Raw genomic sequence first — 24,310 nt, 5'->3', positions numbered from 1 at the left:
ATCCACAGACAGCATGTGAGCAGCGTCACACTAGTTTCACTAGCAGCTATAACTGATAACAGTAAAATAACGCGTCACATTCACCAACCAGAACATCCTTCTTACAACGTTACAAACATGATGTGACTATGACAGCGTCAGCAGGAAGCTGGTGACAGCCTCCATCAGCTCTGCTTGGGTGGGGCAGCAGAGACAATCGAACCTCCAGCAGGTGAAGAGTTTTTCTTACAACCTGCAGGAAGGTTCTGGGTGACTCTCAGTTATCGATCTGCAGGAAACAGATGATCGTTCGGTTTAACGAGGCCGTGGCGCCCGGCTGGACTGTGGCGGCGTCACTTCCTATTTCAGAAAGTGCAAAGTTTTATCACATCTCAAAAAACCAAAAACATCCAAACGTTCAAACACGCGCTAAGACTGCACTGCGTGATCCAGCAGACGCCAGCGCCAAGAGCCTGCAGCAAGAAGACATCCAACATGGCTGACTGAGCAATCAGCTGACCCAGTAAAGCCAATAAAACGACTTAATTTCACCAACCCTGTCCTAGCCGACCACGTCTGTGCTGCACGCATCAGTGTCAGTTTCTCAAAGCTGGAGTCCTAATTTGGGCGTGACAGGATGTTACACGTCTGTTTCTCAGATTCTTCTAACGTGGCTCAAGAGTTGGGAGTTCGTCTTGTAATCGGAAGGTCGCTGGTTCGAGCCCCGGCTTCCCTTTGCCTGCCTGACTGTTGTTTGTGCCCATGCACCAAATAACAGTTCAGAGTACCCAGGCTTCTTGGAATCACTGGCTGCTCACGTTGGACCTGAGTGGTGTTTTGTGATTGGACTTTTGTTGGCGAGTGTCGTGGCAGTTGTCCCAGAATACAGGAGATGAAGGAAGCCGTCACCTTGCCGGGCGATCGTGGCTCAAGAGTTGGGAGTTCGTCTTGTAATCGGAAGGTTGCCGGTTCGAGCCCCAGCTCGGACAGTCTCGGTTGTTGTGTCCTTGGGCAAGACACTTCACCTACCACCAGTGTTGGGAAGGTTACTTTTAAAATGTATTCCATTACAGATTACAGAATACATGCCCCAAAATGTATTCTGTAACGTATTCCGTTACGTTACTCAATGAGAGTAACGTATTCTGAATACTTTGGATTACTTAATATATTATCATGCTGTTTACAACTACATGAATGTACTATTGCTGTGATTTATTACTGTTACTGAAGGTCCGCGGCTCCGAACCGTAGTAAAGGACCTCTGGCTAATACGGTGGGTTCTGTGTCGGCTCGTAGCTGAAAACTAGCTTTACTTTGTTGTCTGGGTCAACTTTGCTAGCAGAGACAGAGAGAGGCGTTGAAAGGCTGCTCCAACAGAACTTATTGTTTCAGAGGAAAACACGAACACGGTGTACAGTCGAGTCTTAATAGCTTACTTACAGCTGGGCTCGTCAGGCTCTCTTCTTGGCTGCAGTGGTTATTATTATATTTACATGCTTCCAGCTCCCGTTTCTGCTCGATGACAGCTCGTACTTTTCCTTTTTCTCCCTCCCTCGCTCACAGACACATAACGTGTATGGCAGTCCATTCTCCCTGCAGCACAGACTACACTGCCTATGATGCTACATTCTTTAGAGCCTGTAGCATTCTACCTGTTAGCTTAGCACAACAACAACAGGCGCTCTCTCACCCAGGAAACACGCAGAGAGAGACCGTCACCCTGTAACCATGGCAACCGTAACGCTGCCGCCTGGAACAACAGAACGTAGCTGTCAAACAAAACCCAAACAGTCCTGACCCGCCACAATATGAAACAGGGAAGTACCGCCGTGTAATCCATTTATTTCAACAAAGTAACTGTATTCTAAATACCACCTTTTTAAACGGTAACTGTAACGGAATACAGTTACTCATATTTTGTATTTTAAATACGTAACGGCGGAACATGTATTCCGTTACTCCCCAACACTGCCTACCACCTACTGGTGATGGTCAGAAGGGCCGATGGCGCGATATGGCAGCCTCACTTCTGTCAGTCTGCCCCAGGGCAGCTGTGGCTACAACTGTAGCTGCCTCCACCAGTGTGTGAATGGGTGGATGACAGGATGTGTAAAGCGCTTTGGGGTCCCTAGGGGGGGCTAGTAAAAGCACTATACAAATACAGGCCATTTACTTACTGTTCTTATAATATTTGAGTCACATGGACAGTCGTCTCTCACAAACCCTGAAACTTCGAGCAGCCTCCTGCACCCAAAAACTACGTGACACAGTTTATTAATCCACAAATTATTGAAGCACAAACAGTTTGATTGTTCAGAGGAAAACTAATGACCAACAGTAATCTGATTACCTTTAGATCTTACCGTGCTGCGTGCTGCGACTCACAGCAGAGGACAAACACAGACGAAGGCGACAGAAGAACACGAGCGTCTGTTAAAGCGTGGACGTGTCCACAGAACGATCAACGTGTTTCTGCACATGTGTCAACAACATGTACGAGCCACGACTGAAGCACGAGCCGCTCTTCTGTGCCACATTTTCACATCCTGCCACTTCGAGCCCAGATAGCACAACTCGCAGGTCCCAGAACGACGAGTGGCTGCGACTGAAATAGGCTTTCTAATCATCTCCTGCCGGCCTGACGCAGGAAGGAAAATGTTTGCTGATAAACCGGCAGCTCCGACTCCCCACAGCCCTTATGGGGACCAAAATCCTGGTTCCCATGAGTCTGAAGGAAAGTTTGAGACTCAGGATGTGGTTTCAGTGACAGGTTATGTCAGCTCGATGTCCCCACAAGATATGAATACCCGACGTAGGACTGCACGGATCAACAACCTCACAGGATTTTAAATTTGTGCCGTCGTGAACTTTGACCTGAGAGTTGGACTCTCTGACATCACGTTTCTGAAGAATGACGACTTCAGATTATTTTGAAACGACCTTAAAACGCCGACTGATGAGCAGCAGCGTTTGTTTCTCTGAGGTCTTTGCTGATGTTTCCTCCCTCGCATCACCTGAACGCTCCGTCTGCTTTCACAGGCGTGCTCAGTCGACCATCAGCAGCTCCTGGCTCAGCTTCTCGCTGCCGCCGATGGAAGCAGTGAGTGTGGACTCAGATTTTTATTAAACAATAACTCAGTTTAATGTGTCGGACTTTGATTTATCTGAGGTTTGTTTACTTCTGTCGTGTCCAAATATGTAAACCTGTAAATTTAAAGAGCTGCTCCTGTCGTCTCACCGCGATGCAGCGTGTAACAACACCGCAGTCACCTGATCCACCGCCATCAACACCATCACTTTCAGAATCCCCGCTGCCAGCTCCACAGAGGATCCCCCACCTTTGACCACTCCCACTCAAGTTTCACACATTTACTCATGAAATCCACGTCAAACTGGAATAATCTGGGAATTTTAAGTTTGGGAAACTGCAGATTTTGCTCTAATTGTGAGCTGTGTGCTCCATCAGTTCATTCAGAGACCGAGCCCTGCAAAGCTCGGGGCGCCGAGTCTCCCGTGAGACAGCAGATCCACTTTCGTCCGACCGGATCCAGACCGACTGTAAACGCTCATCGTGGTTGAATTAGAAGTCAAAGCGTCACTTACAGGTTTAGGTCGGCTTCAAAGATGTTTGTTGTTAATCTGCTCGTGGACAAAAGCGTCATCAGTCAAAGTGACTTAATCTGAGCGACAAGTCCGGGCAGAGGACAGCTCTCAGTCTCCCACCACAAGAATGCCGAGCGCGAGGAGTGGCTGGATTAGAGCTGCAGACGCCGGCAGCGCCACTGCTAACAGAAACACACATGTGCACGCAACACAACAGCTGCACGCACATTTAAAGCTGCTGCTGCCTCACAAATGAGCCAAAGCCAGCATCCAGCACGTCTGAGAGCTGCAAAGTGTCGACACACACACACAAATGCGCACACGAGTTAGAGTAAAGTTTGGATTCCCATCTACTGATATTATTTTGCGTTAGCTTTGCACAAAAGTAGAAACGTCCTCCAAAGAGCTACTTTTACTTTCTAACTTTGAGTAGATTCCAGACTTTTTCACTTTTACTCGAGTAAAGAAGTTGAATCAGTACCTCAACTTTTGTTAACAGTAGTATTTGTACTTCTGCTTAAGTACAGAATGTGTGTACTTTTGCCACCTCAGGGTAGTCGTCCAAAGACCCAACAAAGCTCGGCTGGTCCACCAGGAACGGGACAGAAACCCATCAAAGACAAACAGCAGGAAAAGCTCGGCCGTGTTTGCAACGATCACTTCTCATCGTTTTGACATTTGGCTTGACTTCAGCTCTTTTATGTCAGACGTTCAAAGCTGCTCTAGAATAAAAATCTGGAGCTGAAGCAGATTCTGCAGATTTGCTGTGAATCAAAGGGAAAGTTTGACCCCTGCTGTCACGTCTCACTGCTCAGGACAAACACAATCAGACTGCGTGAGCAGTGTTACCAGTCAAACCTCCTGTCAACAGTTAAAGTCATCAAAATGAACATTATTCCTGAATTTTTCATTATTTTCCCAACTTTTTAACTTTATTGCTGATATGATTGTCCCCCACAGTGCTCCCTGATGGCTGCCTGCTGGGCCAAACCATTAAAAAAACATGAGTCTCCTGTTTGAGACCCAGTTTGTCCTGGGCATCGTTTACATCCACCAAACATACAGTTTACCCATAAACACACGCATCAGCCTTTACAGGTGAGCAAGGAGCTCAGGTAGAGTGTACGGCCGCCTGTCTCACAGCGACCAATCACACGTGACACCGAGCCATCACACAGTGATGTTGGGACCATCAAAGTGTCAGCAGCTGATATGAAGCAGTGAAGGAGGATCGTGACTCTCGGAGAGCTGCGACTGCAGAGGAGCGAGTCTGCATTTAATCCGAGCTCCTGCAGGACGATGCAGAGGACAAGCTGTTATGCAACACGCAGAGTGCTGCTGCAGCACTAATGTCCACCACACACTCACACAGAGTGGACAAACAGCACGCTTCACCTACACACTGAGGTCAGAGGTCCCAGCAGTATCTGACACCTGCAGGTGTGCACAGGTGAAGCCACTGACAACACTGAAAGGTTTCACTGGTGTCAAGCCAGCCTACACTTTGTTTTACATTCCCTGTGTATTCAAAGTATTATGGCAAAAGTCAAAGTAATACACTATATATTAAGGCTGCTGACTGGTTGTCTGTCCCCTTAATCCCAGTAATCATCTTTATTAATTCCTGCGCATCAGTCGTGCATTTTTACAGACATTTGAGCTCCAGGCACTGATATTGTTAGTTATTGAATATCAATGCCTTTACCCTTTAATGTCCTTGATCCTCAGTTTTCCCACTCACACTACCTGAGTACTTTTGATACTAAACATATTGGGTTTTCATTTTGAAAAACAAAATCTGACTCAATTGATTATGACACAATTGAATCAGAATTGAGGTTGCATATTGTTGATCTAAGGTGAAATTACCCTGTGGAAACAGGAATTATTCCATTTAGAGCATTTCGAAATCGTTACAAAAGTAAGTCATACATGGGCAATTTCAATGGGCCATTACTTTGGAAAGTAAAATCAGACTGACTTGATATTGACATGATATCACTGTGGGGCTTTATACTGTAAATACAGAGTGAAATTATCCTGTGGAAACAAGACTTTTTCTTTTTAGAGCATTTAATTCTGAAGTCACTGAAAGAGTAGTTCAAAAATGAAAATTCACAGGGCTTTTACTTTGAAATCCAAAATAAGATGGCCTTGATATTGACAGGGCGCTAACATTTGTAAACAAGCCTAAATTATGTGTTATTATGTTTTTAACATATCTGTTAATTCACTCGAAGTTGGCTTTTATTTTGAAATCCGGTTTCCACATCCATTCCCGTAATACTTTGAATACACAGGGAACAAAAAACAAACTGGAGGCTGGCTTGACACAAGTAATGTTTCCGCTTTCTCACACAGACCAGGACACCAGCTGCCCCCCTGCAGCCTCCACACTCTTTTACCTCAACGCGCGTCATCAGCTGGAAAGTTTACAAAATAAAGCATCTGTTTTATGACACGACGAATGTCCCGTAACAGTGTGCACATGTTTAAACACGCGCAGGTACAAACACACGAGCGCGAGGAGCTGTCCTACCCGCACACCGCAGCGCTCACCTGTGCACGCGCGCACACCGTCACGTTTTTCTCGTAGATTCCGTCAAAGTCGCTAAAATCAGCAGACTGTCTCCTCTTCAGACCGTCAGTTACTTCTGCAGAGCTTCAGTCTCTCCGACCGGAGAACACGCCCCCACACACACCTGAGGATAATGAACGAGCTGCATTAATTATCACAACTCCGAGATACTCACACGGTCGGGGAACTATACCGGAAGGCGGAGGAATACATCCCTGTCACTCACTGATCACCCACAAACATGTGGCCGTGATGATCCGGCCCAGAGGAGCAGTCGGGACCCTGTGGCACCAGCGAGGCGCGGATCTTTGACTGCGCTCTGAAATTTGGCCCAAAGCTGCATCCAGAGCCGACACATGTTCTCAGGGCCAGATGTTGCCCAGATGTCACAGCTCACCTGTGGCTGAAGCTCAAAGGCTGCTAAAAGAAACACGCAAGGCTTTTATATTTGTGCTTCTTATTTCTTCTGCTTGCTGCAGATGTACTCCGCAGGACTCACGCCTCACCTGCTGGGTTTCATGTGTCACACTGCCCTCTAGCGGCCAGATGGAGACACGCAGGTGGATGTTTTATGTGTTTTAGAGTTCATTTAAGAGTCAGCGAGAAGCCTCTGTGATGTCATAGGTGTAAATAAAAATAAAAACAAAAATCTTTGTTACATATGCTGTATTTATTTCATGATCACTACATTACAAACAGTTCCATCAGCAGGGATTTCACACCAACCTGCCAGCAAGTAATAACACTCACTAGAAGAATAGAATAGAATAGAATAGAATAGAATAGCCCTTTAATGTCATTGTACATGTACATCAAAATTATGGGTGTGTAACAGGGTCATAAATCACATTGTTATAATTACACAAAATGTGTTCTAAACCCCCAAACCGTTCCTTTTATACCTGACTTTTAGGACCTCCAAGCCTGTAGTTATGTTCATTATCAGTTAGAGCCCCTCCTCATTCTTTTCTTCTTCTTCTTTGGTGCAATCCTATAAATACAGTGTACCCCTTTTGCCTCTCCCCTTTTCTACAATTCCCCTGTGGGAGAGGTGGGTGTCATTTCTTTCCAACACTTTAAAACACACATATAATGCATATTTAGCCACCTGGATGTTTCTGATTGCGATTTTAGTTCAATTATTGTCATTATTAAGCCTGTTTTTGTTAGATGTTATAAGTGTGTAGTATGTGTGTATCATAAATGTGTTTTAGGCGCCATAAATGCTAGCATGAATATATACTCCTTGCTAGCTTGGATGTTGAGCTAACCCTCTTCCCCACTGTTTGTATTTGGTCGTAGGAGCTGGAGTGGGCAAATTGTTTACTTGGAGATCTTTCTTTCTTTTACCTTTTTTATCAGGTATGTCGGATTTCATGTTGATGTTTTTGTTTTATCTTATGTCAAATATGTTACGTGTAAATCCATACTTTATGTTTAATGTAAAAATAAATGCTGCCCTTTTCTACAATTCCCCTGTGGGAGAGGAGCTGGAGTGGGCAAATTTCTTTCTTTTACCTTTTTTATCAGACACAATGCAGAATCACACCAGTTACAGGTGCTCCACACTAACTGTGCAGGAGTAAAAAAAATATGAAAAGTATAACATCAGGAATAGAGAGCCAACAGAGGAAATATATAGAGTCTAGAGGAACATATACCAAATAATAGAAAGGCACACCTGTCTGAGCCTCCTGAAGTCTATGATGAGTTCTTTGGTTTTAAGGACGTTCGGTTTCAGGTTAAAAACAAAAATCTTTGTTACATATCCTGTATTTATTTCATGATCACTACATTACAAACAGTTCTATCAGCAGGGATTTCACACCAACCTGCCAGCAAGTAATAACACTCACTAGAAGAATAGAATAGAATAGAATAGAATAAAGTAGAATAGCCCTCCGGTGCTGAGAGGGGGGGTGAGGTGGGGGCCGAATCGTACTGATTTAGGCCAGTGGGTGAGGAAGTGTTTGATCCAGGAGCAGGTGACGGGGGGTAGTTTGGTGGTGAGGATGTCTGGGATTATGGTCCTGAACACTGAGCTGCAGTCCACACAGAACATCGTCACAGAGCTCCTCATGTTCTCCACATGCGCTCTGTGAAAGGTGACGGTGATGGCATCCTCCTCCATGGCGGGGGCTGAGGGAGGGGGGTAGACAGTCTCTCACGTGCTGAGCACTATCTGCTCGAAGCACTTCATGACTACAGACGTCTGTAGTCATTGAGGCTGTCTATGCTGGCTTTTTGGGGATGGGGATGATGTGGAGGCCTTCAGCCAGGTGGGAACCCTGAGTCAGGGAGATGTTGAACAGCCCAGTGAGGATCACGGCCAGCTGGTCTGTGCAGGCTTTAACCAGTCCCTGGGATGCTGTCGAGACCGGCAGTTTGCCTGGTGTTCACCGTTCTCAGTCTCCTCCTGACCTCATGTTCTTGGCTGGTCCAGGAGGCACCAGGACCACCTGATCAGAGAGGATACGGTTTACCCCACACTGAATGGTAAATGGACTGCATTTGTACAGCGCTTTACTCAGTCCCTAAGGACCCCAAAGCGCTTCACACATTCAGTCATCCACCCATTCACATACTGGTGATGAAGCTACATTGTAGCCACAGCTGCCCTGGGGCGCACTGACAGAGGCGAGGCTGCCGGACACTGACCTCTGACCTCCACCAGTAGGCAACTGGTCCAAGCTCTCAGGGTCTGATCGCTCACAGGGTGTCAGGCTGGACTCTGAGTTAAAGATCACATGTCTCAGTCCTCCCCAGACTTCACATGTCTGACAGAGTTCAGCATCCTGTGCTGACTCACTGTCATACTGGCAGACACACAACATCTTTGCTGTGGTTTCTACACATGATGTCCAAACAGTGTGTGTCCTCTGTGCGTCCACACGGGGACAGGAAGTCATTCATGTGTGCAACAGTCACTGGAAGTCACTGGAGGGCAGGAGGAAGACTTCATATTTACATTTCTGATTTTGTTTCAGTCAGTTTGTAGAGGGGTTCCTCTCTGAGCTTACTTACTATTCGCTTTGTTATTATTTATTATAATGTGAGTGGCCTTCATCAGCCAGACGGAAGAGAGGCTCTGAGATGATATTTCAGCACAAACACACAAAACTTTCATTGATGTCATCCAGGTCTCAGGAAACAAAGCCACTGATGGCTCCTCTGGCTCCTCGTCCTGAAGAACTCATGAATGATCAGCTCTGAATGACAGCTCAAACATCTGAAACCGGTCGAGTTCAGCTGCTTCTTGAATGACCTTAAAGAACTTTTCCAGGCCAGAGGTTCAAGACGTGAAATCACAACCTCTGTAATACCCTCAGAGAGAGAGAGAGAGAGAGAGAGAGAGAGAGAGAGAGAGAGAGCAGACATAATGTTGTTCGACATGTACGATCACAGTAAACAGCTCTTCTTCTGTTCTAGAGCTCATAACATGAAATAATAACCACCATTTCACTGTTTGTCACACTGAAACCTGACTGCCACACACACACACACACACACACACACACACACACACACACACTTACCCTAACCATCAAAAATGAATCCTAATCCTAACCCAACCCAACTGTAACCCAGAGTTACAGTTAATATTATTATTATTATTATTATTATTATTATTATTATCATTATATTATCATCATTATTATTATTATTATTATTATTATTATTAACAACTGTAACCCTGACACTACAACCACATTTTGAGCCTCAAAAATGTCTCCAAACTCGTGAGGTCGGGCACTTTGTCCCTATAAGTGACGTTTGGTCACGCTGGTGTAGTAGCGTGCTAACTTTCTGTCCTCACAAAGATGTCGAAACATGTACACACACGACACAATATTTAAAGTTTGAGGAATTAACGTATTCCCCCCCCCCCCCCCCCCGCACCCAATATAAACCCACTCGTGTTTAGAAACACGTTATTAAAATTACAAAATAAGAAATGTAGCGTGATACAAAGAGACAAAAGAGGACAGTAGTGTCTGAATATATGACACACAGCAGTAAATACTAAACATTTATATAAAGGAAACACAAAAACACGATTATTACACCAGAAACAAACACACAAAATACAAGCTAAGGTTTGCGCACGCGCCCTTGCGGTTTGGCGCGCACGAGCCTGGCACGATATGTAAATCAAGTTCACCAAAATAAGAAAAACCCCCACTTTTTACCTTTCAAAATAAACCGCAGGTTTCCTTTTGATTTCACCATAAATCAATAAATTCAAAAATAATATTTTAAGAAGTTGTAAAAGTTATACGAATAAAAGTTTGTAAACAGCACCTTTCATTAAGGATGGACTGCCGCTGCTGCTAACGTTAAGGAACGTGTATTAGTCTACATTTTATTTTGAAAGGCATCACCGGATGTTATGAATGCTGACGCGATAGTGGTGTCGGGAGCAGCTATAAGGGGCTCTGTTAGCGGCCGGGAGAAGCGGTGGGAGCTCGGGTGCTGGCGGTCTTCGGTGACACGGACTCGGTTTTGTGTCGTTTAGGCTAACCGAACCGGGACACGAAGGGACGGAGGTCATGGGAGTCGCTCCGGGGCAGCTCTGGAGCAGCCGCAGCGGGAAACATGGCTCATCTGTCGGCGTGAAGCAGGGCATTTAACCGCTGGCGAGGATAAAGGAAAACGTCGGGCCACTGTCTCCATCACCTCCTCCACCTCCGCTGTGTCAGCCGGCAGTGATGGAGCACATACGGACACCGAAGGTAAGGTCATATTTAAATAAATAAAATAAAATAAATAAATGATGATGATGAGCAGCGGAGGCGGCGCGCGCGACCAGCAGAGCGTGAGAGGCTAACACTGCGTGTCCGATAATGGAAACAGCCGCGACGTTAGCCGTAAACACCTGCCGCGTGTGGCTGTAACGGTGCTCCCACGCAGCCCGTTAATTTCATTTTAATTATTATTCTTAATAATCAGCACGAGCACATCTGCACATGCATGAGTCAGCACTGCGCTGCTGACCTCCATCTTCCTCCTCATATGACTCCTTTCTCCTTTAAAACGCATCATCATCATCATCTGTTTATGGAGGGTTAGAGAGAGTTAACGGTCCTCACACAGTCTGCCTGACACTACGGAAATATTTATATAATACTTATTAATAAAAGCTAGCCGCAAAGGGCTTTTCTCTGCGTACACAACCAGATTACCTGCTCTTCACCGGATGTCACAGTTTTAGACCCACTGTGGAGATCACGCGGAGAAATCCGGCTTAAACGGGCTTCAGCGTGTAGTTAAAGGAGACAGTCTGTGCATTTTCCCAGTTTTTGGCCTTTTTGTGAATAATAATGTATTTAAAGCTTGAGTAACCTGCACATGCTCACCTCTCAGGTGATCTGGAGGAAAACATTACACAGAGCGTCGTGCAGACACACAGGATGCTTTGATCAGTGGTTGACGTGTGCGTCTCTGACTTTGTTCAGGTGGAAAACGTCCGTCTGCTGGACCGGTCGTCAGGCCAGAGAAAGGCCAGCGTCGGGACTCTGTACCTCTCTGCCACGCACGCCATCTTTGTGGAGAACAACCCGGAGACGCGCAAGGAGACATGGGTAATAATAATTGAATAATAACTGTACCCGCCTTCAGCCACGACCACATTGTTACCTGTGGAGCTCTCAGATTAGTATGAGGCACTGCTCACTGTCCATAGACATAAACTACACCTTTATTGGCTGCTATCTGCTGTTTACACTTAGCTGGTGTTGTGTTTAGTGTGTTGCTCTGTTGTTTTGCTTGTTTTCTCTTCTTTTTCTCTCAACAGGTGATCCAGGAGATTGTTTTTCCTCTTCTTTCTCTTTTTAAGTGTCCTCTCTCACTGTCCCTCTTCCTGTTTTTATTGTCCTTCCTCTTTCTTTCTCCCTTTCCTATCCCTCAGTCATGTCTGTCCCGTCTGTAACAACTGAAAATAAAATAAAATAAATAATAACAACAAAGGTCGATCAAATGGACCAATACAGCAAAGCCGTGATGATGCATTTGGCAAAGTAAATCCATCAGGTATCCTTGTTGGTCTTCAGACAACAATTCTGACGGCTAAAGAACCAAATGGGACAGAAAAAAAAGATTAGTATGAGGCAAAGCCTGGATGCAGTGAGAGCTGCAGGACGCCGCGTTACAGATGGAAGACGCCATATTTGGATAAAAGAACGTTAGCTGGCCGGGTTAGAAAATCATACCACACAGCTGCATGCTATCAGTGCTCAGTTACGTCCCAATAAAACCCTGAGTTTCACTCAGACTTCTTGGCTGGTTGTTCAGATAATTGCATTAAAAAGGCTCCAGCAGCACAAAGACCTCACAGGTTTGTGCAGCAGCCTGTAAACGTGATTAGTTCTGTTGTATAAGTGGAGATGTTAACTGTGGAGCTCCAGCAGAGGCTGCAGGCAGGTTTCAGAGGCTGAAGCATCAGCCAGTATATGAGAAGTGTGGAGTCTGAGAATAAGTTTGGACTCCATCTGTAGAGCCTGGATTTCTCCAGCTGTGTGTCGGGCTGCAGAGATGCACACGGAAATATGAAGGTGTGTGTTGACAGAAATGTGATCCACAGAGAAACTTTTATTTGACAGTGAAAGCATCATATTAATTACAAAGCCCTGAAAGAAGCAGGTTAAATATGGATCCTCAGAGTGGAAGCGAGACGAGAATTAAAGGTTTTTATGCTCAGATTAAAGGAGCAGCTTTCAGGAGCCGTGCACAGAGTTCTCACTCAGATTCAGATTTCTGTTTTAAAAGCAGGAATTCTCATGCAGGCAGAGATTTCCTGCCAGTTTGGTGAATCCCGTCTGAGCAGAAGCAGGAAAAGAAAAAATAATCTGTGTTTATGCAGCTCCTCGTCTCCTCTGCTGTTAGCTGCACATTCATCGTGATGAGGAGCGGCGTAGCTTCATCTGGGTTATCACTGACATCAGTGGTGTGCAGTGTTTTCACAGAATTCCGGGGGCTGGGTGGTTTTCCAGACACGGGAAGAAAAGATGCCACCCTCCCCCCTCTTAGGAGTCGGCCTCGTCCCCGTGGACCTGAGTGGATGATGAAGAGATGCAGGCGTGTCACATTTCACTCAGCAGGCTGCTGACTGGATTAGCAGAAACAAAGACGGAGCGAGGTGTAGGTCAGCTCTCCTTCACAGCACAGCAGCTGATTTTGTTCTGATTAAAACTGCTGCGTCTGATTGGCTCTGACCCAAACCAGTTCATGTCATGGTTCAGTGTTGGTCTCCACACGTGTGTCTTTTATCTCATGTTGGTTGAATTCCCATAATGCTTCCCTCCAAATAGTCCAAAAAACCCAAAGAAACTGTGAATACAAACACAAACGGCCGACAGTGAACGCAGCTTCTCCGCTAACTACCACAGAGGCGAACCGGCCTATCAGAGGCAGAGCTGGAGCAAAGTTTCAAGAGGTTTGTAACTCCAGCAAAGAGAAGAACCCAGCACAGCTGGACTTCCTGTGGGCCGGGCACTTCCTGTTAGGAAATCTGAGAGGCTACGCTAACAAGGCCACGGCGGGCGGCTCATCTCCATGATGGGTGTGCTTTACAGTGTTCTGTGCTTGGTGATGCAGGTCTACAGGAAGTAACTGTGCATGTGTTGCAGGTATTGCACAGCATGGTGAGCAGCGTGGAGAGGCCGCCCACCCCCTCAGGAGGTCAGCTGATCCTTCGCTGTAAGGACTTCCGGATCTTCCAGATATTCATTCCACAGGAGAGAGACTGCTTGGACGTCCACGCCTCATTGGCCAGACTGTCACGGCCAGGTGTGTGTGCATGTGTGTGTGTGTGTCTGTGTGTGTGTGTGTGTGTGTGTGTGCATGTGTGTGTGTCCGTGTGTGTGTCTGTGTGTCTGTGTGTGTGTATGCGTGCACATGTAAAACACAGATTTTTACATCCTCGTCTCCTCTCAGAGAAGTACAGCGAGCTCTACTGTCTGTCCTTTAACCCCAACGTGAACAAAGAGGAGAGGGAGGAGTCGTGGAACTTCATCGACCTCGCGGCCGACTACAAGAGGATGGGCGTCCCTAACAACCTGTGGGTTGCCACGGCAGCAAACAGCGAATACAGGGTCAGTTGTGATCATGTGACACAATGTTAATTGTTCGAGAGATAACGAGTACATTTCTGCACTTTGACACGAAGCTGCTGCTTATACGCCGACGGCTCTGAGAGCTCGGCGCCTCCAGACGCCGTCCCCATCAGTCTCGCCATATTCAGACTCGGCTCATCACGTTTAAGCGTTGCTGTCTGCACGCTCAGACTGATGAAGGTGTTTCCCTCGTTTCATGTGTTTGTGTAGTTTGCAGAGCTCCGTCTCTGCTGCGTCTAAACCTGTGAATATTTGTCTCTTTAAGTCAGTCAGTAGCTTTTATAAGGTTTGGTAGATTAGCTCAAACGAGCCTCCCTCCAGCCTCACAGCTCATCATCAGCTACGTCACAGCACCACCATCCAGCTCAGGGTCCAGTCAGGCTTCCAGGTCACCCGTGGTGTTGACGGTCTCTGAATATTTCATCAGGAAGGAGCAGAAAATATTCTCAGAGGGACGATTTTAGCAAAGCAGCTGTTTGTCTCAGTCTGTGGCGGCTGTGCTGGAACCAGCTGAGCGGCTTGAATCATCGTAACATGATGTTTAAAATGCACCATATGAGCTTAAACACTGTGTGTGTGTGTGTGTGTGTCTGTGTGTGTGTGTGTCCTGCAGGTGTGTGACACATACCCTTCAGAGCTGTTTGTTCCAAAGTCGGCCACGCCCGCCATCATCGTGGGCAGCTCGAGGTTCAGAAGTCGAGGACGATTTCCTGCTTTGTCGTACTTCCACCAGGACACACTGGTCAGACACACACACGTTTGTATTTATATCCTCGTGGGGACATCTCATTGACATTATGCTTTCACTAGCTGCTTACCTTAAACCGAACCATAAATTAACTGACACCCTGACAAAACAAACAGGGATTAAAAGCTCTGTATCCCTCCGTGTGTATAGGCATATGTAAGACTGTGGATGCATGATGCAAACAAAGGAAGAGCACATAAGTCGTGCTGTGAGACTGAAGGGAGAACAAGGGTCCAGTCGGCCGCTTGCACTGTGCACCTAAGCTTAAAACAAGTATAACTAACACAATCTCCTGCCTGACCATAAACTAACTGTCACCCTGACACCAAAACCACGTTCTGAGTCTCAAAAAGGCTTCAAACTCGTGGTCCCCACAAGGGCTGTTTGTCCCCACAAGTAATGGTAAATGGCCTGTATTTGTATAACGCTTTACTCAGTCCCTAAGGACCCCAAAGCGCTTTACACATCCATTCACACACAGGTGATGAAGCTACATTGTAGCCACAGCCACCCTGGGGCGCACTGACAGAGGCGAGGCTGCCGGACACTGGTGCCACCGGGCCCTCTGACCACCACCAGTAGGCAACGGGTGAAGTGTCTTGGCCAAGGACACAACGGCCGACACTGTCGGAGCCGGGCCTCGAACCGGCGACCTTCTGATTACAAGATGAACTCCCAACTCTTGAGCCACGATCGCCCCTTAAGTATAGTAAACTTGCAATTTTTGGTCCCCACAAAGATGTTAATACCCGTCCACACACACAGCTACTTACCCTAACCACAACCCGACTGTCAGCCTGACACTAAAACCACGTTTTGAGCCCCAAAAAAGCTTCAAGCTCGTGAGGACGGGCTCTTTGTCCCCATAAGTATGGTAGCACGCCAATTTTTTTTTTTTGGTCCTCACAAAGATGTGTAAATAGTCACACACACACACACGGGAAGGTGGGATTCTGAGTGTGTTCTTCGCTCTGCAGGCCGCCGTGTGCCGCTGCAGTCAGCCGCTGTCGGGCTTCAGCGGGCGCTGTCAGGAGGACGAGATGATGCTGCAGGCGCTGATGAAGTCCAACCCTGGAAGTGACTACATCTACGTGGTGGATACCAGGCCCAAGGTAGCACACACACACACACACACAGTGTCATGAAGAGGTGTTGTGACTAACGGAGTGTGCGTGCGTGCAGCTGAACGCGATGGCGAATCGAGCGGCAGGTAAAGGCTACGAGAACGAGGACCACTACACCAACATCAAGCTGCAGTTCATCGGCATCGAAAACATTCACGTGATGAGGAGCAGCCAGCAGAAGATCGTCGACGGTAACCGTGCGTGTGTGTGCGTGCGTGTGTGTGTGTGCGTGCGTGTGTGTGCGTGTGTGTGTGTGTGTGTGCGTGTGTGCGTGTGTGTGCGCGTGTGTGTGCGCGTGTGTGTGCGTGTGTGTGTGGTAAACAAACAGCAAACAGAGTAATGAGGAAGAAATGTTTAGCTTTCCAAACAATCAGTAAATACAGACTTCCTCTGACTGCATATTTCCTCTCTCTCTCTCTCCCTCCCTCTCTCTCTCTCCCTCTCTCTCCCTCTCTCTCTCTCCCCCCTCCCTCTCTCTCTCTCTCTCTCTCTCCCCCCTCCCTCTCTCTCTCCCTCCCCCCTCCCTCTCTCTCTCTCTCCCCCCTCCCTCTCTCTCTCTCTCAGTGGGGGAAATGCGATCTCCGTCCATGACAGACTTCCTGTGGGGGCTGGAGAACTCTGGTTGGCTCAAACACATCAAAGCTGTACTGGATGCCGGCGTCTTCGTAGCCCGGGTGTGTGCACGCACTCGCACGCGCTCAGCAGAGCTAACGCTTTATTAACTAGCGGTCGCTCGGGGGGGGGGGGTCTCAGTCAGGTTCAGTTGATGCTTCGTAATCAGACGATGGATGATGTCACGACTTTATCTACCAGACGTGAGAAATAAAAACATGAACGTTGTCAATGATACGAGGTCGGGGCCTCGCGGTGGGGATGGTCAAAGTGGACGCGCTGTGCGTGTGGTGGAGGTCGCCCAGCGTGGCTGACGGGCAGGTGGGCTTTACTACGCTACATGTAAATGCATCCACAGGTAGAGCTGTGCACACCTCAGCCTCTGCTCTGATTGGATTTACTCGCCTCACGGTACCCGCCGTGTTCTGTTAAAACGTGGTCATTAATCAGGACTTTGTCAGGTTCGCAGCTCCATCACTAAAGTCAGACTCTCTGCGCTCTCTCCAGGCGGTGGCGGACGAAGGCGTCAGCGTGCTGGTCCACTGCTCAGACGGCTGGGACAGGACCGCCCAGGCCTGCTCTGTGGCCAGTATCCTGCTGGACCCGAACTACAGGACCATCAGAGGCCTCATGGTAACGCAGACGGCCGCGCTGACGATCGCCTGTTCTTCCTCTGACGTTTCACATCCATACCTCCTCCTCTTCTTCTTCTAGGTGCTGATAGAGAGAGACTGGGTGTCGTTTGGCCACAAGTTCTCACACAGGTCAGTAACTTTGAGTCTGCTCTCATTCGGACGCTTCTCTTGCATCTTTCCACGATTTAGTCCACGATAAAGACGTTTCACACACTGTGTGGGAAAACCATGAGAAAGAAGAAGAGGGCGGCGGCGCCAGTTCTGTAATGAGCTCCGAGGTTGAAACTGAAAGAGAAGCTGAAGACGAGGGTTGATCCAAACAATCAAAACGACTTTCACTTCAAAGGAAAACAGAAGAACCTCAGTAATAATGTTTCAAAGCTCATGAGTGTAGAGACGCGACCACAGACTCCAGTAAACGTGAGACATCAGACGTGATGACGGTTCACTACTTTCTGTTAGTGATGTCAAGCTTACCTGTACAGGTGACATTCAACAAGAGCATCAACAGTTTAATTACTCGTTCATATTTATCTGTGCCCCGCAGGTACGCTCACCTGGACAGAGATCCCAAAGAGGTGTCCCCCGTCATCGACCAGTTCCTGGAGTGCGTGTGGCAGCTGTCAGAGCAGTTCCCGTGTGCCTTTGAGTTCAACGAGCGCTTCCTCATCGCCATCCACACTCACGTGTACTCGTGTCAGTACGGGACCTTCCTGGGAAACAGCCAGAAGGAGCGCCGGGACATGAGGTGAGGGCGAGCGTCCCGGGTTCACAGGCTCTTAATTTTCAGGGTCTGAATAGATTTAAGAAATCAGTTTATGTGACGGATTCAAAGAGGAAAAAGTAGAAACCAGCGACTGATGCTGTGGGAACTCCAGGCCTCGAGCGCCGGCGTCCTGCAGATCTCACCCTGGGTCACATGATTGGTTCATCCCTGGGCCTCTAGAGAACTTCACGACCTTTAAATCAGCCGTGTTGGATGAAGACACATCTGAGAGCTGCAGGACACTCGAGGAGCGCCCTCTCCTGTGTTAAAGGAAGAAAATCAGTCGTAGCTTTTATGTAAATGAGATGAGTTTGCACAGAATGTGTTCGTGGACTGATGACCTCACAGTCCTGTCTGTGGGGACGTCTGCCCGCTTTTATTTAAGGAAGTAAGAAACAGGAAGTGCAGAAAGCTTAAATGTTTTTAATGAGGAACAGTCCGCCGTTCATCACCTGCCACTCCTCGTCACAGACCACAATGTTTTCATCGCTACAACAGCTCGTGTCCGCAGGCGACGGCAAGCACGCCGCTTATAATCCAGTTTTATTCGTATCTGTGTCACGGAGGTAAAGGCTGTGCGATGTGTGTCTGCAGGCTTCATGAGCGCACTCACTCGGTGTGGCCTCAGCTGTGGAAGGACCGAGGCGAGTACACCAACCCTCTGTACAAGGCCGAGCAGAGCCAGAGTCAGGGCGTGCTGAGACCCAACACCTCCCCCTACTGCTTCAAGTGAGTCACTGCAGCAAAAACGCCAACATGACCGCGTTCCCCCTCACAAAACAGGAAGTGTAGTCCTGGTTCAGTCCAGCCGGCTGCGATTCCCAACAGTGTGTCTGTGGATCCTGATAGCTGGAAACATGATGACGATTCCTGTTAAATGTATTTATTTAAGCAGCAGCAGGTTAACGCTTTAAGACCAACCGTAGAACCAAGTCTGCCAGAATTATAAATTATCTTTATTTTATTTTTATTTTTATTTAATTTTTAAATTTTTTAAATTTAATTAAATTAATTTAATTTTTTTTTTTTTAATTTTACATTTTTTTTAATAAAAATATTTTTATTTTTACTTTTTATTTTTTAGAATTATCTTTATATTCTTACATGCTGTAGGGACACTTGTTTTTTTTATTGATTAGCATTCAAATATCTCAGTGAGTACAGAATAAAGATTACCACAAAGCAAGACAGCATGATCAAAGTTCTTGTTCAGGTCCTGCTTTGTTTTGTAGAGAAAATCGATGGTTTTTGACATTTTTGTTTTCACTTGGTTTATATGAGACTTCCAACAATCATCAATCATCACTCCAAGAAATTTATTCTCTTCACTCTTTCAATTTCAATCCCATTAACCCTGATTTTGGATACATTTTTCATTTGTCTAGTGCCAAAAATAATACATTTTGTTTATATTTAACGATAACTTATTTATATCAAACCAGTTTTTAATATATTTAACTCCTTTTCCGCTGCAGTCAGAAGCTGTTCTGGGTTTTTACCTGAGCAACACAGAGTGGTATCATCAGCAACAACACACATTTTAACAGTTTGGAAACATTAAATATACCATTTATATATAATATGAATAATTTAGGGCCCAGCACAGAGCCCTGAGGAACACCACAAGTTACCTTTAACTGCTTAGATTTTACATTATTGATATCTGTCATCCAGGTAACTTTTCATCCACTTGTCTTGCATATCTCTCTAGTTTATTCATTAATATAGATCATTTGTATCAAACACCTTTTTAAAGTCTATAAAAACACCAACAGTATATTCTTTATTATGTATAGCATTAGATTTCCTTTCTACAAGTTCCATCACTGCCATCGAAGCGGACCTTTTCGCTCTAAAGCCATGTTGGTTATCACTTAGGAGATTATGCTTCTCAATATATTTATCAAGTCTATTAACAAATAACTTTTCTGAAATTTTTGAGAACTGTGGGAGCAGTGATATTGGCCTATAATTGGTAAACTGACATCTCTCTGTTTTTATGGATTTTGCTATTTTCGTTTGTGAGGGAAATACACCAGTTCGAAAGGACAGATTACAAATGTATGCGAAAGGTTGCACTATATATTCTATAATACTTTTAACTAATATCATATCAATACCAAAACAGTCAGTGGACTTTTTATTTTTAAATGTTTTCACAATGTTAATTATTTCTCTATGAGTTACAGCACCAATAAACATGGAGGACACATTCTGAGTAATATGTTTATTTAGGTCGTTATTATTTCTTGACTCTGGAATTTCTTTTGCAAATTTAAAGCCAACATTTACAAAGAAATCATTAACTTCATTTGCAATGTCTTTAGCTTTTTTAAAATAGTCTGGATAATTCTTATCCTTTTGAGCCCTTTTTGATTATACTATATATACACTTCTGCTTTGCTCCAATAATGTGTTAATATTCTTTCTTACTTGTGGGAGCATTTCAAGTTACTATACATCAATATAACCGTTATAGTCCAAATATTGTGCATTAAGTGAATAATAACTAGATAAATTGCAAAAAAGAGCAATAAACTACAAATAATTTAAAATCGTTTTTGTTTTGTTTTTTGTTGTTTTTACATATATTTCTATATTTCTGAGGTTTGCCCCTCAAAACTGTAAATACAAAATAGTTGCACAAAATAGTTTCTAACAACAGGAAATGTATTTTAAGTGTCTTCATAGTTTTATTTTTGAGATTTTTATATACTGCTGGAAAAACGAAAATAAATATTATAATGCAAATTTGCCAAAAAAAAAAACAGCATCTGCATCAAAATAAACTATTTCCAGCAGTGCAAGTTGAGTCCTAAGCATCCCAGAAACAATTCAGAAAAGCATAAAGTTAAACATAACTTTTAAAAACACCAGTATAGGCTCATAAGGCCCCGAAGGTAAAAAAAACCTACATTTTCCGCGAAAATGACGTCACTTCGGTTTCGGCCAGGTAATGGTGGACACGCGATAGTTCACACTGACGTCTATTCCAATGTAGGAAGTGTTATGAACAGCTGATCGGATCGGCAAAGCGTGTTTCTGGAATATTATGTTTTTGTTGCTGCAAGTGCTTTTTATGCAGTTTTTGCAAAACTATATGTGGAAGGAAACTGTGACCGAGGACAAGCTGATGGCATAAGATGTAAGTACAACTCCTCTGGTTTCATATGCAAAAAACAATGATTGCGCTAGCTCACGTGGTTGCAGAGCTACCGGGATTTAAAAATAGTTACGCAAAACAGAGCGTGCTGCTCCGACCGGCTTTAAAGGGTTAAAGGAAGCTGCACTGAGTTGCTGGTTTTGTCTCTGAAACAGGCGGAGAGTTTCTCTGCTTTTATATTTCACATTTATTCTCCTCCAGGATGTGGAAGGGTCTCTATAACCACGCTGAGAAATCGACGCCTCCCCGCCAGTCACCTGCCGACTTCCTGTCTGCCGTGAGGGAGGAGTCCCAGCAGCTGGAAGAGGAGCTGACCAATCACCAGGAGGTACCGCCAGGAGGAACCGCCCACCACCACCACCCGGGCTCCAGACAAGGCATACAACACACGACACGCCTGTTATGACACCAGCACAGATCGTTAACTTCAGCTTCGCTGCTTAAACTGCGACCGTCTACTTTTTAAAACTTTTTACCCCAAACATTAAAAATAATTCAGCAGTTATTAAACCAATTTAAAAAAAATCTGCAGAAGTTTCTAGATTAAATTTTTTTTAAATGTCTTATGTTGGTAGCAAAGACTGTATATAAAAGAAGGAAACTGGCTCTATATCTCAGAATTGGACATTAGCATGTTAGCATTAACCGCCCTGTTGCGTAAAGGTTGCTGTATTTGGCTACCACAGACTGTGTCACACATACCTGATGTTAGCGCTCAGTAACATCTAACTGGACAGCCTGTTAGTCCAGTAACCTCACAGCCGACACGTTATTGGTCAGATGATGTCATTAAAAAGCTGCAACAGCACAAACACGGCGCAGAGGTCAAGTTCAGGGTTAGCTGAGGTGAAGTCAGACAGCTAGCAGCTACAGTCATGCTAAAAACACGTTTGTTTCTTCTGTAAAGTTTTAACAAAGGAGTCTATGGGTCACTGGTGGAGCCTCTAGTGGACGTGAGGGGAACTGCAGCTGGGCTGCAGCCTCGTTCTAACCTGTAACTCTCTGAGTGTTAATAAAGTTTTTCCAGTTACGAGTCCTCTCAGCTGATTGTAAGCTTCTTGTCGTCTGTGCAGAGGATCGCAGAGCTGACGGGGAAGCCGATCACCTGGGAGAAGATCGAGGTTCCCCGGAGGAAGACTAGCTGCCTGCTGCACAGGCACAGCGGGCCGGACCCGCCCACCTTATACAGAGAGCCAATCGCCAGCCTCGCACAGGACAGCAGTCACACACTTTCCTCTGCACCAGCCAATCAGAAGACTCACACCAAGGAGCCCGCACTCTCCCTGCCCTTAGGGCCACATGCCCAGCTCAAGAGTCACGACCCCGATGACCTCTCCACCTGCAGCGACCTGGAGTCGGGCGTGGCCGACCTCAGCAGCCGCTCATCCAGCGGCGGTGATGTCGGCAAGGACCCGGACTTGGAGTGACACGGACCGGATCAAAGGGACTCCGCTGGCTTTTATTGATATTTATTCACAGGACGGCGAGGTGACGTTTTCAGGTTAAAGGGAGAAACGTCGGCGGCGTTTGAGACGGAGGTGAAAACACGGTTTAACTTTTTTGGTTCACAGAACAGACGGGCTGCTTCAATTAAATGTTGTTAGGTTACTGACATTTGTACTGAAACGCACGATTGCACAGTGACAGGAAGTCAGACACACGAGTTTAAAGCGATCAGAACAAACACACGAGTTATTGTCTCTTCTTCTCTTCACTGAAGAGTCTGAAAACTTGTTTCCACCCAGTCTTCCTCGTCCTGCAGTGCGGCATAACGGGCATGAAAGGTTTCACTGTAGCTCATGAAGCTGACCTGCTGCACGTGTTCGGCGTGGCCCTCGTTAGCTCGTCAGCTCGTCACAGCAATCACACCTGTGGGATCGTATTTGTGTGGACAACAGGCGGCCGTTTCCTCAGAGGGCGTCAGTCTGATCCTGGATCAGCCGTCTGCTCAGTCTGAACACTGAAGTCCTAGAGCAGCTTTGATTCAGTTCAAAACGACCCGCCCCCTTTCAGCCCCTGGTGGGCGGGGCTTCTACCACAGTTACTTTGGGAACACCGGGGAGATTTTTTATTAGAGACAAACGTAGTTTAAACTGTCACAATAACAGAAACACACACTCTGACTGAAATGCTCCAACACACACACACAGACACACATAGACACACAGACACACACTGACACACACATATAGACTCACACACTGACACACACACACACTGACAGACACACACATATAGACTCACACACTGACACACACACACACACACACTGACAGACACACTGACACACACACACACACACACACACACACACACACACACATATAGACAGACACACACACACACACACACACACATATAGACAGACACACACACACACACACACACACACACACACTGACAGACACACACATATAGACAGACACACACACACACACACACACACACACACACACACACTGACAGACACACACACATACACACACACACACACTGACAGACACACACACACACACACATACACACACACACACACTGACAGACACACACACACACACACACACACACACACACACACACTGACAGACACACACACATACACACACACACACACTGACAGACACACACACACACACACATACACACACACACACACTGACAGACACACGCACACACAGACTTTCTCATCACCTTCTTAGCGACACGTTTATTTCAAAGGTTTAAAGGGACTGAAGAACAAACAGGTCAGTGTTTATTTATTTTTAGACTTTTGTGCTTTATTTGATTTTATTAAACTGTATTTAGATTTTGTGAGGAGCTGATGATGATGATGATGATGCTGTCGGTCCTTCAGAGGAGAAAGTGGAAATGATGAACTCAGAGCAGTGTTCCTCTAAACTTTAATGTAACTCTGTACATTCCCACGTTAGACAGCAGCAGGTGTGTGTGTGTGCGCGTGTGTGTGTGCGTGTGCGTGTGCGTGTGTCA

General features: G+C 46.0%; 1 protein-coding gene across 2 annotated transcripts; it reads left to right on the top strand.

Annotated features, from left to right (window-relative positions):
- The first annotated feature begins 10,579 nt into the window (after positions 1-10,579).
- On the top strand, positions 10,580-23,534 carry mtmr7b (myotubularin related protein 7b). 2 transcript variants are annotated; one of them, XM_087842278.1, is made up of 14 exons: positions 10,580-10,896; positions 11,620-11,745; positions 13,789-13,948; positions 14,096-14,253; positions 14,888-15,016; positions 16,000-16,134; positions 16,205-16,337; positions 16,711-16,820; positions 17,266-17,391; positions 17,473-17,522; positions 17,941-18,141; positions 18,754-18,888; positions 21,524-21,650; positions 22,396-23,534. In XM_087842278.1, the coding sequence occupies exons 1-14, from the start codon at positions 10,873-10,875 to the stop codon at positions 22,747-22,749; spliced, it is 1,968 nt and encodes a 655-aa protein (XP_087698404.1). In that variant the 5' UTR covers positions 10,580-10,872; the 3' UTR covers positions 22,750-23,534. The 2 variants fall into 2 exon arrangements, with proteins under 2 accessions (XP_087698404.1, XP_087698406.1); XM_087842280.1 differs by having other exon boundaries at positions 21,524-21,699; positions 22,396-22,601.
- The last annotated feature ends 776 nt before the right edge of the window (positions 23,535-24,310 follow it).

Source organism: Neolamprologus brichardi, chromosome 6 (genome assembly GCF_056152115.1).
Source record: "Neolamprologus brichardi isolate AB-2024 chromosome 6, ASM5615211v1, whole genome shotgun sequence".
Classification (NCBI taxonomy): domain Eukaryota; kingdom Metazoa; phylum Chordata; class Actinopteri; order Cichliformes; family Cichlidae; genus Neolamprologus; species Neolamprologus brichardi.
Note: the sequence above shows the minus strand (reverse complement) of the source record. Positions and strands in the feature narration are given on the sequence as shown.